The sequence below is a fragment of the Strigops habroptila genome, chromosome 7 (genome assembly GCF_004027225.2).
Source record: "Strigops habroptila isolate Jane chromosome 7, bStrHab1.2.pri, whole genome shotgun sequence".
NCBI classification, from domain to species: domain Eukaryota; kingdom Metazoa; phylum Chordata; class Aves; order Psittaciformes; family Psittacidae; genus Strigops; species Strigops habroptila.
The window spans coordinates 19,094,240-19,108,041 of NC_044283.2; the positions used below are offsets into that span (position 1 = coordinate 19,094,240).

A 13,802-nucleotide genomic window follows, 5' to 3' on the forward strand; every position below is an offset into this window, starting at 1 on the left:
AGTCAAGCGCTGATGGGAAGCTTCTTGTCTCTGGCATAGGGGCACCAAGATCCTCCCGAGTTTGTAAATAAAGCCACATAATTTTTCATTCTATTTTGTAACCGACATGCCTGTATGACTCTACATTAAAATGCAACCTTAGGAACAGGCATAGCTTTCCTGGTTTGGCGCATGTGCCTTATGGTATTGGCAACTAGAATGGAGGTCCCCTTCCAGGGACAAACTGGGAGACTTTCACAAACAAGTGCTTCTGGCAAGAAGTAAGAGGGTCAGAAATGTGAACCTTTGGAAATGTATTTAGTCTACTTAGCATTAACTAACCTCATCTTTGCTCCCATAGCTGATGTAACATTAACATCCATCGGGTCTCATTGACCCTTTTGGCAGAAGGGAGGTATACAGCATGAGGATGTGCACGTAAAAGATGGCTTTCGTTGGTCTTTGGATGCCTGAGGTTTCAGACACCACTTAGTGTCAGGCAGCACTTCGAAAACACTTCACCTCTTCCAGGAGAATGATGGTAATGCAGATATATTGAGATATAGGGCTAGTAAATGATTTTGCTTCCTATGAAGTCTGAGGATTCAGGGAGGATAGGTGAGGCTCAATCCAGGAGTCACAGCCATACAGAACCCGCTAAAAGAGGCAAACATTTTGCATTCACTTGAAAGTCAGAAAGGGAAATAAATAAAAGACATCAGGAACTTTTCATTTTCTTTCTACAAGAGAATAATCAGTCTTGCACACAGAAGAAGTAGTAGATGTTTATCTTGGCTTTACTTGCTTTTCTGAATATTTTAACTACTACCTCATGTGACATTCTTACACACAGACTGGGGGAAAAATGGTCTTGATGACATTCTTATAAAGAAGGTACAGAGTCTGTGGGAAATCTGCACCCAGTCTGGAAACCAGTCCATTCCCAATGGGGAGGACAGCCTGCCTCGGGTGCAGAAGGTTGTCTGTGATTTGGTTTTATTCAGCCCTTCTGTTAATGACTTGGATGACGGAACAAAAAGTAAACTGATTAAATTCACAGCTGACACCAAGCTGGAAGGGCTGTAAATACACTGTGGGGAAGGATTAGAATTCAAAATGTTCGTGACAAGCTGCAGAAACAATAAGGGGTGGGGGGAATAAAAAAAGGAGGTAATTGAATTAAGACAAAGGTAAAATCACACACTCGGCAGGAATGAAGAAACATAAAATGGAAACAATTGCATAGACAGCAGTTCTGCAGTAAAGGATCAGGCAAAGATCACAATATGATATAGAGAGTAATATAGTCTATGAGACAAGTGCAGTACCAGTCTGTGCTGGTCAGCTGAGATGTTTGTGCACTTATCTTTCAGAAAGAGGTGCACAGTCCACAGCAAAAGGCGACCTACTCAACATAGAAGCCTACAAAACTTAGGAGCAAAGCTTAAAAGAATTGAAAATGTTTAGCTGGAAGAGGGAAGGGCCATTGGTACAGTTTACATGAGGCTGTTGCAAAGAAGAGAATAATCTGTGCAATGTGCACTTTGAAATGAAAAAAAGTCAAGGTATTTCCATCTATGGCCATTGAACACTGAACTGCATGAAAGTCCTGTGTTCATTTCTTGCCTCCCCTCAAACAGAAACCTCTCTTCAGATTAGTGCTATGCAGCAGAAGGGATAAACATTTTATAAAGGATCAGGGAATTAATGCAAACATAAACAATAACCCAAATTATCTAATAGCTGGGTTCCATCCCTCCTTTTTATATTACGTATCACATCAGGGACTGTAGGGATAAGACAAGGGGTAATGGGTTTAAACTTATACAGGGGAAGTTCAGGCTAGATATAAGGAAGAAGCTCTTTACAGTGAGGGTGGTGAGGCACTGGAACAGGTTGCCCAAAGAAGCGGTAAATGCTCCATCCCTGGCAGTGTTCAAGGCCAGGTTGGACAGAGCCTTGGGTGACATGGTTTAGTGCGAGGTGTCCCTGCCCATGGCAGGGGGGTTGGAACTAGATGATCTGAAGATCCTTTCCAACCCTAACCACTCTATGATTGTATAATTCTATATTTATATTTTATATCCATATGTGAACATGAAATTCTGTTAAATTAGGTTGACAGACCAAGAATGAGTTTCTGAATACAGCTTTTTCAAAAAGCTTACTTATAGCTCATCCTTCGCTCACTCTCACAAAATGATTTCTTCTCAAGCTATTAAAGAGGAAGAATTTCACCATTTTTTCATCTTGGCTGATTAGAATAGTTTGACAGTTGCATGATCTTCTATTTGCAAGAGAAATTATTCCTCAGCGAGAACAGTGTTGTTTCCCTTTTGTATATTTATTTAACTTGATTTTTTAATGGATAATGCCCTGAAAAGTTGGAAATACGTATAGCTCTTTTGCAAGAATATTATAAATGGATGCTTATCTCAGGCACTAAATATTTTTATTTCTTTAAATAGAAACACCAAGTCAAGGAACAGGAATAAACAGGAAGGATAAGCCCAGACCAGTGACAGATTTTCCATTTGCTACAGCAAGACTTTCCATTTTCTTTTCTTTTTTTTCTCCTTAAAGCAATTGCAAACAAGTTCCTCCACCATGATTCCTGTGGGATGAGGTGCTGTTTGAAGCCCAGTGCCAGCCCTCTGCGCACCATGCAGGCTGAAAACACTTATGTCCAGGATGAAGCCCCTCTCTTGTGAGCACTGGAGCTCCACTAGACGCTAACAGGCTGTGCTGGACAACAGGACAGGCAGTAAATAGCCAAAGCCATCGCACCTTCAGGGACACCCTGGCAGCATTTCTGCTTTCCAAATCCTGCCTAACTGGGCAGCTCTACAGATGAAAATCAGCACTGCAGGCTTTACCTGCAGACCCATGGGCAGGTACATGCCAGATGTCATTTGAGGCCGGTGCTGTGCCTGCAGGCAATTGCTGTGCAGAGCATGTACGATACCACACCAGACTCAGTGCACGGAAGCTTTGGTGCCCTGCAGTCTCTAACACACACATGAACAAATGCCAGATGCCCCTGGTGCTGCCTGGTGAGCCACCAGCATAACTGGCTCCCAGGCTGGGACCATGACTGAGAAATGGCAGAAAGTGCCCTGAAGTGAAGGAGCAGATGAGGGTCCTGAAGATCTGGACTCTGCTTCCCTCAGGCTACAAACATCCCCTTTCTTTTAGCAGCTCCAGCCTCAGCCATACGTGGAGAAAAGCAGTCAGCTCCATCACCCACTGCAGAAGATGTAAAACCTGCCTTCCCTGCGTGTCATTTTTATGGAGAATCATTCTACCATAAAATCACTGAGAGCAGATCCAAGTGCTGGAGACACAAAACAAGGCTACGGCTTTCTACAAAAGGATGCTCTCCTACGCAGTCTTTCTTCACCATGTTTAACTCTACACTGGACAAGTCTAACGATGTGAAGTCAAACAGGAGGGTGATGCAATAGGATGAAGTCACCACAAAAAAAACCCACCAACGAACCCTGAAGGTTATAACATGGATTGAGAGTTTGTGAGGGAGCCTGGTGTAGTCTGTTGTAAAGCCCATGAGTAAAGTCAGGTTTGGTATTTTGATGTGGTCTCATATAGCCCAGGAGACTCTAGGACATTGCATGAAATTCAGGATCAATCCTGTACAGCTGGGACAAAAGCAGAGGTCTATTTTTTAAACAGGAATTGTATCACAAGTACAAGCATGTGGTCAGGTGACTGTGGGCTTTCCTCCTATTAACCACTTGTCACAGGTTAACCCAGCCAGCAATTCAGTCCCACACAGCCACTCACTCACTGAGTGGGATGGGGGAGAGAATTGGAAGAGTAACAATGAGAAGACTCATGGGTTGATATAAAGACAGTTTAACAGGTAAAGCAAAAGCTGCGCACACAAGCGAAGCAACACAAGCAACTCGTTCACCACTTCAATGAGCAGGCAGGTGTTCAGCCATCTTCAGGAAAGCAGGGCTTCATCACAAATAATGGTTACTTGGAAAGACAAACACCATCAAATCTCCTTCCTTCTTCTTCCCCCAGCTTTGTATGCTGAGCATGACACCATATGGTCTGGGATATCCCTTGGGTCAGCTGGGGTCAGCTCTCCTGGCTGTGTCCCCTCCCAACTCCTTGTGCAGCCCCAGCCTACTCGCTGGTGGGGTGGTGTGAGGAGCAGGAAAGGCCTTGACTCTGTGTAAGCACTGCTCAGCAATAACTAAAACATCCCTGGATTATCAACACTGTTTCCAGCACAAATCCAAACCATGGCCCCATACCAGCAAATAGGAAGAAAATTACCCCAGCACAAACCAGCACACCGCTGTCTGCTTCAAAGGCTGATAGTTTTTCAGCACCTCTTTTTAACCAGAACACTAAAACATAGGCAGTGAGCAACAACAGAGTCTAATGATACACCTGGTTAGTACTTAGCAACCATCTTTCAGGCCCAGACTGAATGCCAAATCACCCTGGCAATTGCATTTCTTGTAGTTATCAGCCCTTCTCCTTTTTAAAATACATCTTTCCGACAGCAGCCCACAGCCAGTATTTCCTTTTCACTCTCTGAAGTGCAGAGCACTACAAATACATCATTTAGCTTTGCTGAAGTCCTTTCCATCCCCTTGATCGTCTCCTTTACACCCTTCTGCACTTCTGCTTCGATCCCACATCCCACATGATGTGCAGTACATCAAAAAAGAGCTTTGCAGCAAGTGTTTTTTTCTCAGGGACAGAATCCCAGCTGGTGTAAAGCAGCACAAATGCCACTGAAGTCAGCAGCATTTACTGTATTCATTTATCCAGCTAAAATTCTGACCCTAGTTCTTATAATTCAACTTAAGCTTTAAAATTATCTTGGAGTACTGACCACTGACTTGGAAATTGCCTTGTAGAAGTGTTAAACTCAGTCCACCACTTTGTGACTCAGGGAGTAAACCATGAAAAATGCCCCTTTCTTCCTTCCATTCATCGTGTCCCCTTAAAATATGGTTTGTGATGCTAAGAAATAGTTTTTCTAATAGTACCTAGACTGGGCACTTGCTTCTTTCATTTTACAAACTTAAACCATCCCCCTTTGCACTTGGCTTGTTTCAGCTGAACAGTTTTTGCATAGACTTATAAAACCTGATTATAAAACATTTTACTTCTTTCAAATGCTTTAAACCAAAGCAACTTCATCGCATCACCCTGCTGGAAGGATGGATTTCCCCAGCTCAGAGACTGGCAGTGGGTGAACTTGGGAAAAGCTGCACAGGAGGCAGAGCTGGGGTGCCGGGCAATCCTGGCTCTCGGCCTTACAGTTTGGCTTCCGCTGAGCACTGCATGGTTCCCATAAGCACAGTGATTTGAACAACTCATAAGTACCCTGAAGAAAAGAAATACTGGTTATCCTGTTCCATAGATTAGGAACTGAAGCCCAGGGCTAAAGGAACACATTCAATATCCCAATATTCCAAGCAGAAGTTAACTGTATTTCCAGTCCCTGGCTAATGATCTGAGCAGTTGACATTCCTTTAACTCTACTCTCCCTCATACAGAGAGAAAAAAAAGTGGCTCTTGGATAACCAAGTATCTTGGATCTGATGTAGTATACCGTACTAGCAAGATTAACACGCGCACTCCAGAAGCCGACAGTCCCATTCCTTACCCAGCTGGCAGGAGACATGAACTGGGAAAAAGAATTTTCTTTGCAATTTTCTCGTGTTGAGAGTTGTTCCTGAGTAATAAGAGCTGCTCTTTTCCCTCTGCAGAAACCTCAGCCTGTTCAATTGCTCTTGTGGTGGCTGAGCCCACATTTCAGCTGCAGCAGTGGGAAGCACTGCGGGCAGGGCGATGTCCCCGAGAGCAGAGCATTCCTCAGCTCACGGCAGGACGAAATGCATGTGAACTCGCTGTGCTCCAGCCAGCTCCTGGGAAACAGTCTCTGTGCCTCAGCCTGATGCTGCACTGCCTCAGCACTGCTTACTTCCCTCTTTGAAATGAAATCACTGCTGCCTCCAAAAAGAAGAGAGAAAGGCTTCAGGGGAGCAGATAACTTGGTGACCCAAGCAGCAGGCACTAACTAGCCTTTAAAACTTCAGAGAAGCATCGCTGAGATGTACCTCAACACCAACGGTTTGAATTCAGGTTTTAAAAGCACAGAAACTTTGGTACCCGTCCATGTGGAACAGTTTATGTTGCTCATGCACCACTTTCAATTTTTACTAATGAAGAAATAAAAATGCAAACCAGCTCGATGACAACCAGCACATACGTGAGCGAACTGCCCAGCTGTGCCTTCATAAAGCTTCTTGCTCTCCCCTCACTGCACCCTGAAGGTCACTTGGTTTAGATAAGCACATGAAGTCATCAAAAGGAAGATTAATTTAAAAGCTCGATAACTTTCTTCCTTGTTTCTGGAATGTCGGTGAGGACCCAGAGCCAGACTGACAATCGAACCAAGAAAGGACAAAACATTCACCCTGCCCAAAACAAAAATGCGTGAAACTTTCCCCCCTGCTCCCTCCCTCCATCCCCTCCCCCAGTTCTCCGGGTGACGCCTCCCCTGAGCCCGTTACCTAACTTTGACACAAACACGCAGCTCCCACGAGCATCACCTTCAAACAGCCCTGGCTTTCTGGCTGATCGCACCTCGCTTTAGGGGAGCAGAGGCAAAGAGCGACCACTGAGGGGTTCTGCGGCAGCTCGGCAAGGTAACCAGCTTGTGGGGTTTTTACTTTCTGTTTGCAATGCCTAACTAGTGCTTAAGTAGACGGACCAGAAACAGCCTCCTGGCAAACTGTCCGGCTGGAATTTGTAGGAGGAGAAAAGTTGAAATACAAACTCAAAACCAGATTTAATAACTCTTTGGCTTACTTGCTTCCTGCAGAGAAACAGAGGCAGTTTTTAAGATCAAGATCTAGAGTAAAAAACAAAATTGCTGGGTTTTTTAAGTCATGGGCGTCAGTTGTGTGTGTTTAAACACGCATCTGTGTTTTGGTTTAGTTTCAGGTCATTACATTAGGCAGATTCAGCAAGCAGCAGTCCACTGGGACCACGCTCCAGCTGTTTTGCTCAGCCCCACCACAGGCTGCGAGCCTCCTCTCCAGCCACGCTGCTGCAAAACACCCTTAATCCTTTGTGGCTTCTTCTACCTTCTGCAGGCTCTGAATTGCCAAGATGCTTCTGCTCCTTTCTCTGGTCACTGGGCTTGCCCTGTCTGCCTCTGGTGTCACGACAGACAAAGAAAATGATCCAAGCCAAGAGTTGTTTCAGGACATGCAGAAGAAAGTGAACGACCTCTGGCAGAATTTGCTCTACCCGGTAATGCCCGGTAATGAGAACAATGGGATGATTTACGCCACTTGTGAAATGAAGCCCAGCTCCAAAATAGATGCTGACAAGCCACAAGTGACTGGACAAGTCTTATTCAGACAGTATTACTCATCTGGAAGATTAGAAGCCATTTTTTACCTGGATGGGTTTCCACTGGATAATAATCAATCTGGTAGAGCTATACACATCCACGAGCTTGGGGATCTCAGCAAGGGCTGTGATGCTACAGGAGGACACTACAACCCCTTCAGCGTGAATCACCCCCGCCACCCGGGGGATTTCGGCAACTTTTTCCCTAAAGAAGGCAAGATCAGAAAGTACAAACCAAATCTCTTTGCCACAATGTTTGGTCCATATTCCATCATGGGCAGATCCGTTGTGATCCATGAGCAGGAAGATGACATGGGCAAGGGCAACAACAAAGCCAGTTTGGAAAATGGAAATGCTGGGAAGCGTCTGGCTTGCTGTGTGATTGGGGTGTGCAACAAGAACTTGTGGGAAGAGAAATTGTCCGAGGTTACAGACAAGAAGAAGAGAGGGCTCAACAAAAGAGCACAGAACTAGGCTTACGTGAAGACCAACACAAGGGCTAAAGCCTGGGCAAGCACAAAGCACCTCAGGCTACGCCACTGGCCACCAAAATACATGGTTAAAGGCTTCTCATTTCCATTTACTTGCTCCTCTAAGAAACGTGTATCACTTTGTAGAGCATCCTTTCTGTAAGCCCATTAATAAAACCAGCATCAACTCAACATTGTGATGTATTTTCTCAAAAAGATTCCCTTGCATGTAAGCAAGAGTGCTAATGGGTATGGTCCATACATACATAGTCTGTAAAGTGTCTGTGCACTGCAATGGATGCCGTTAGCTACCAAAGGAAAAAGAAGTTAGTATGAATAAGTAAGAAATTGCCTCTCATTAGATGCTATCCTGTACTTAGCTGCCAATCTGAAAAGTGAAAACATTTCTATGCTTTCAGCAGTGCTGGGTGGTGTGTTGCAAGACCTGGATAATGGACTTCCCCTAAAGACAAGGGAAAGCACAGACATTTCTCTTTTAAACTTTAGATCCATTATGTTATTCTACTTGTATTTTCAGGTTTTATTCTCAAACATGTGTCAGCTTCTTAACTATTTTAAATGGTCCACATGGCTATGGCAAAGTCACACTGTTTACATCTGAAAGCAGACTTAAAAGAAATACTCCAGTTTATCATCGTTCCCTGGCAAGAACTCCCTAAAGCCTCTAGTTTATGCCTGTTAGTAAGTTTTTGTTGTGTCTGTATACAACCAGGACAGTTGTATACAGAAGTTTTAATGCTGCTTAAACAGGGATGATAGAGTTAACAGATCAGGCATAAATATTATTTTCAAAGTCAAGAAATACCGAGTGTGTTTCTTCACACAAAAATGCGGCAGTAAATCAGTCAGTTCAGACTGGGAGAAGTGACAGTGAAAAGATTTAAGCCCGATAATTTTCAGCCTTAAAACTCTCACTCAATAAAGCTTTTGCTTTTTTAATTTAGCACATCTCACTGAAAATACTAAAACATTACCTCATGGCTATCATTCATCTGATACTGAGAGGAGAAAAGGAAAGGAGCAGGTAGAACAAGCATATCAGGAAATGTTTTTATTAAAGATGACAAAATGTATTAATATAGTTTAACCATGTTGTGCAGTTCATCCAGGCAGCAACAAAAGAGAGGTTTGCAAATAAATTAAACCACATAATTGAGAAAGTAAAACTACAAAACAGAAGCTGGTGAACAAAATCCTATCTCTTAGAAACGCAGCAAACTTTCAACTTAATCTCAGTTAAGATTTTGAAATACATTCCTGAGCTCATATGGATTAAGGAAATGCCACTATCTTTATTATACAAATTCCCCATATGCTTAAAAATAGTCTCACTTAGAAAAGAAGCAGCTTTCTAAAAGATGTCATTAATCTGTCATTCTCACACACTTATTTTACAAATTCAGCGAACATTGTTTTCAGATAACCACAGCACTGCACTTTCAGGTGAAAGCCTTCTCACAGGCCATGCATCAATTCACTTTCAGGTGAGACAAACTCCTTTAAAATCAGTTTCCGGAATGCACCTCCTCCATACACCTGCCACAACATGCTTTTCCCAGTGTGCTTCCCCAAAGCCCAGCACCAAAGGGCTTATGTGTCTGAATGCAATTTCTGCATTTCTAAAGTCCTAGAAAAAGGAAGCACAAATCTAAGGCCCCTCTCTGCCCACCCCCCCCCCACCTGAAGTAGTGTCGAGTCCACAACAAAACACTAATTAATTTACTGGGGAAAACAATCATGGTTCTAATAGCACAAACAATAGCGATTAAAACAATATCCAAAGAAGATACTGACGAAACTATTCAGTTAGTTATCACACAGTGCAGCAAAGATGTCTGTCTTTGACAAGTCTCCTGGCTTTGAAGCCCTGTGTTCCTGGGAGAAGGCTAAAACCGGTAGCTAGAATACACCTGCACAAGGGCAGAAAGGAGAGGGACACTACTGCAGCAGTGACATAGCACTAAAAATTAGGTTTCCAGAGATCTAGATATCCTACTGGAATTTAATGATTGCAAAGATAAAAAATGGCATCTAAGAGGGAGAATGGGGTGAGGATAATTGGAAGATGTCCTAATTGTTGGGTTGTACATCACTATGTTCTCACAGAAAGAATGTGAGAACATAAGAAGAACCAACAAATGAGGCATTAAAAAGCTGTTGGTCCAGCACTCTTTCTACTGCCTTGATATTTTTGCACCAAGCTCTTCATTAACTAATAGGATTAACTGGCTGCTAAGGGACCAGGAGCAAAATGCCAACTCACACACCTGTGGGTCAGGAAAGACAGAGGACAGGGAAACAGCATAGCACCCTCAACGTTTTGAGCTCAGCTACGTGAAACCTTGACCTTATTCGCTTGCCTCAGTTCTGACTGCATTGGTATTTAGCTCAGGATTAGTCTGTGAAAGATGGAAAAGAATACATCTTGAATAAAATCCTACTTCATGTGACATTCAAGCATTAAAGGAAAAAATCCTGCCACATTCTCCCAGAGATTTCAGTTTCTGCAGCTATTTCTCTTCCGACTTGTCAGCACTGTCATACGAATGAGTCAATAATGCAGTCAGTTACAATTAATGGGAACAGCATAACAATCTTTCAAATGCTTAAACTCTTCTTCAGTTTTTCAGGTGATGAGGAACTTGAATGGTGATCAGGATAATGAAATAAAAACTTTTCACTGCTTCATGTCCCTAATACACTTAAATATACGGATATTTTCTGTTCCTAAGGGCAGCTGCTTCGTATCAGTGAAATGCTGCAATGTCGAACTACCTTTAAAGAGAAAGGAAACATACTTGAGGAGCACCGTGAGTACAGCTTTATTGCCTGCAGACAGACACTGAAATGGCTATATGAATGCACCTGCTAGGGAAAACACATGAGAAGAGTGACAACCCACATTTTTCACCTTCCCACTACCATTCCTTATCTTTATATGTAATAATTTACATAGAGCCTTTCTTCTGCTGAATACAAACTGTTCATGGACTCTTGACACCTTGATTATGGCAGCACCTGCTAGCTCATCTTCCATATACAGAAGAGTTTGTCAGTACTGCTAATATAAACTCTGTTTATTCAGTAGCTGACAAGTGGGCTGTAAAAATTTGCAGCTGGCAGTTATTTGTCAAAGAAGTACTCAATCTGGGAGGGATTCTCCTTTTTATTAGTAGTATTTTATTAAATTTGGTTTAATTCTCTCTGATTGGTTTCAAGTTCTAGGAGTGAGAAATGAACATTTACAGACAATTAGGTCTCAAGCCAGCAGAAAAATTGCCTTGACGGCTGCTGGCCCATAGAAGCTCCACAGCTGCAGAGACTATTCCTTATGCTACAAACAGGAGAGGAAGGACCTGCCTCCCCTTCTCCAACAGCTGCTGACTCCAATGTTAAGTATTCCCTTGTTGCTGCCTTCCTAGGAGCAGAGTGGCACAGCTCCAGCATCAGGAGCGAGCTAGGGAATGACACAGCAGCCTCCCTTTTCCCTGGTTATTACAGGAATGTTTTCCTATGGCTAAACATCAACAAGGGAAGAAATTTTAGAAAGCAGCAACAGTGCAAATAAACCTTCTACCACACCATAGACTGGTGAAATGAGGAGGAAAGGAAGAATTATCCTTAATTCCAAAACATAAGAAAATAAAAAAAGACAGAGATTCCTTTAAAAAGGAGAGCACAGATGGAGCAGGCTGAAATCTACCACCCGTTACTCAGCCCGAGGGCTGTTCCAGCTCCTGTAAGCTGAGGAATGCAATTCCAGTAACTGAGAGCGCCAAGTAGGTGTAGAAGGCATCACTGGATCTCCTCTTGCTGTTCTCCTTGCTTTGGAACAGCATTGCCATTTCTCACTGAAAGACTTCTGGCTTCTCTGATGAAGTTTCCTTCAGAGCTTCATTAAATTGGGTTCTCAGGATCTGGTGAAATAACTCCCTGCTTTTTGATGAGATGAGCTGGGAGAGGGAAGGAAAAAATTTGTACAGTTGAGAAGCTATAGAGTTTTGTAATGAGAGAAATATATATATATATATATATATGCAGGGATGGTTTTCAGAAACTTCCCATAAGGGAATAGTGATTTTATTCTAAGGATGTACTTAAAGTCACTATATATAAAGAGAAATAGAACACAGTGTGAGAAACAAGCAAAAGCTTGCAGCCTTAAGATGCTTCTCAATTTATCACTCCAAATTTTGCATCCTTGGTAGGCACTTCTAACCATTAAAATATGGTCCAGCACTAGGATCAAACACGTTACAGAAGCCTAGTGATAACATGATAAATCATTAGCATTGGTCTCTCTGCTACACCAGTGTAAATTACACCAATCTATGTAGAAACTTCAAATCATTACAAAAAACCAACATGATTAAACCTTGTTGCTAATTCTTTCCCTTAGGTAATTTACATTTTTGGTACACTGTAGCCAAAACTAACAGAAAACCACCTTTATTAGACAAATATTAACAGTTGAATGTAAAAATCAGCCCTATGCACACTGTTTCACTGATCACATTCACAGCAGCACAGACACTGCAAAAGGATTATCGAGATGCTCGAGGGCCCGGATCTCTTACCTCAAGCCAAACTGTTATCCAAATATTCACAATTTTCAGCAGGATCAGATGGTTTCTTGTTTTCACATTCAGGGAGCTCCTCAAAGCTGTTGTTCGTGTATGCAGTTGTAACACTGAGCCCTCCATGCCTTCCAGGGACCTCAGTATGCACCGCATCCACGGTGCTGCTATTTTGATCCCCTTTTTCATTTGGAATGTCACAATCACTCTCTGAGGTTTCGTCATTGTCTTTCAGGGCCTCGGTTTCAGGTGTTTGTTCATTCTCTGAGTTTGAGGGATCTGTGGGGTCGGATGGGTCAGGGCTAGAAAGTGGGAACTCTCCCTCAGAGGAACCATTAAGCTCTGCCCCAGCCACCGTGTTCTGCTCTCCTGTTTTCCCTTCCAGTTCTGCAACTGCCTGCTCTGTCAGTTTAATTATCTGACTTCCGAGCTTGTTTATTTCTTCTTCCTCGGAACGTAGCTGGGGTAATGAAGGGTAAAAATGTTTATTCTGGTTTCTGTTATTTAAGTTCGTTCCCTCTGGAGCCAAGGACTCACTTGCAACAGCACAAGTTTCAACACGTTCTGCCTTCTGTTCTGCTGAAAGAGAAATGGAACAGCGAGATGCTCTAGTCAGTCACAGGCATTTATTATATATCTGACCTGAAGACCATCACCACCAGTGCCAGACCACAAAGATGTTTACCTCAGTAAGGAACCGCCAAGAGTGATTCCCTATCCCATTCTAGGCCCATTTCTCAGATGATAAGCAATCAGTGTAAGTTTCTTGCTGGACCTGGCCCTGTTTTAGAGCCTGTGTTTCCCTAACACCGACAACTCCGAAAGAGTCATAATTGATACCATACTGTAGAACAGCAGGGTCAGGCAAACTTTTTCAGAGGAATATCAACTCTAAGCAAGGCTACAGAAATTTTTGGCACAGCTTAACATTAATCCCCCACATTACTATGTCTTTCAGGGGTTAACAAAAGCTCCATTTATTTTGAGCTTTTCACAGGCTTTCATCCAATAAGGAAGTTTCTTTACTGGTCCTGCAACATTTCTCCTAACATAAAAGATTATTCTAATTTGGGTAACAGCGTAAAACAAAGCAGCAGTGGACGAGTTCCAAATACACCATTATACCAAAAGGCAAACACTGAACGAAGTGTCGGAATAGAGAAAACAGCAAAGTGTAAACAAACAGCTTTGTGAAAGAGAGAGGATTTGTCCCCATCTCAGTTAAGGACAAAAAGCCTCATTGAAAACAAGCTCGTGAAGTCTAGTAAGAAAAATTAGGAAATGCCAGAAGTATGGCTGCGCTGACAGCTTAAAATGACTCTTGTCATGCAGATGCATTACCTTT

The 13,802-nt window shown here is 42.8% G+C and overlaps 2 protein-coding genes across 6 annotated transcripts in view; one reads left to right on the forward strand and one right to left on the reverse strand.

Moving 5' to 3' along the window:
- Positions 1 to 6,531: 6,531 nt before the first annotated feature.
- On the forward strand, positions 6,532 to 8,051 carry SOD3 (superoxide dismutase 3). The gene is made up of 2 exons (XM_030492951.1): positions 6,532 to 6,677; positions 7,128 to 8,051. The coding sequence occupies exon 2, from the start codon at positions 7,144 to 7,146 to the stop codon at positions 7,861 to 7,863; it is 720 nt and encodes a 239-aa protein (XP_030348811.1). The 5' UTR covers positions 6,532 to 6,677; positions 7,128 to 7,143; the 3' UTR covers positions 7,864 to 8,051.
- Positions 8,052 to 8,916: 865 nt separating this feature from the next.
- CCDC149 (coiled-coil domain containing 149) overlaps positions 8,917 to 13,802 on the reverse strand; it is a 51,972-nt gene continuing 47,086 nt past the window's right edge. For 3 of the 5 annotated variants that reach the window (XM_030492405.1, XM_030492402.1, XM_030492404.1), the window contains 2 exons: positions 12,458 to 13,036; positions 8,917 to 11,833 (listed from right to left, as the gene is read on the reverse strand). In XM_030492405.1, the coding sequence (XP_030348265.1) occupies positions 12,459 to 13,036 (578 nt within the window). In that variant the 3' untranslated portion in view covers positions 8,917 to 11,833; position 12,458. The remainder of the gene's footprint in view (positions 11,834 to 12,457; positions 13,037 to 13,802) is intronic. The other 2 variants (XM_030492406.1, XM_030492403.1) reach the window with 1 other exon arrangement.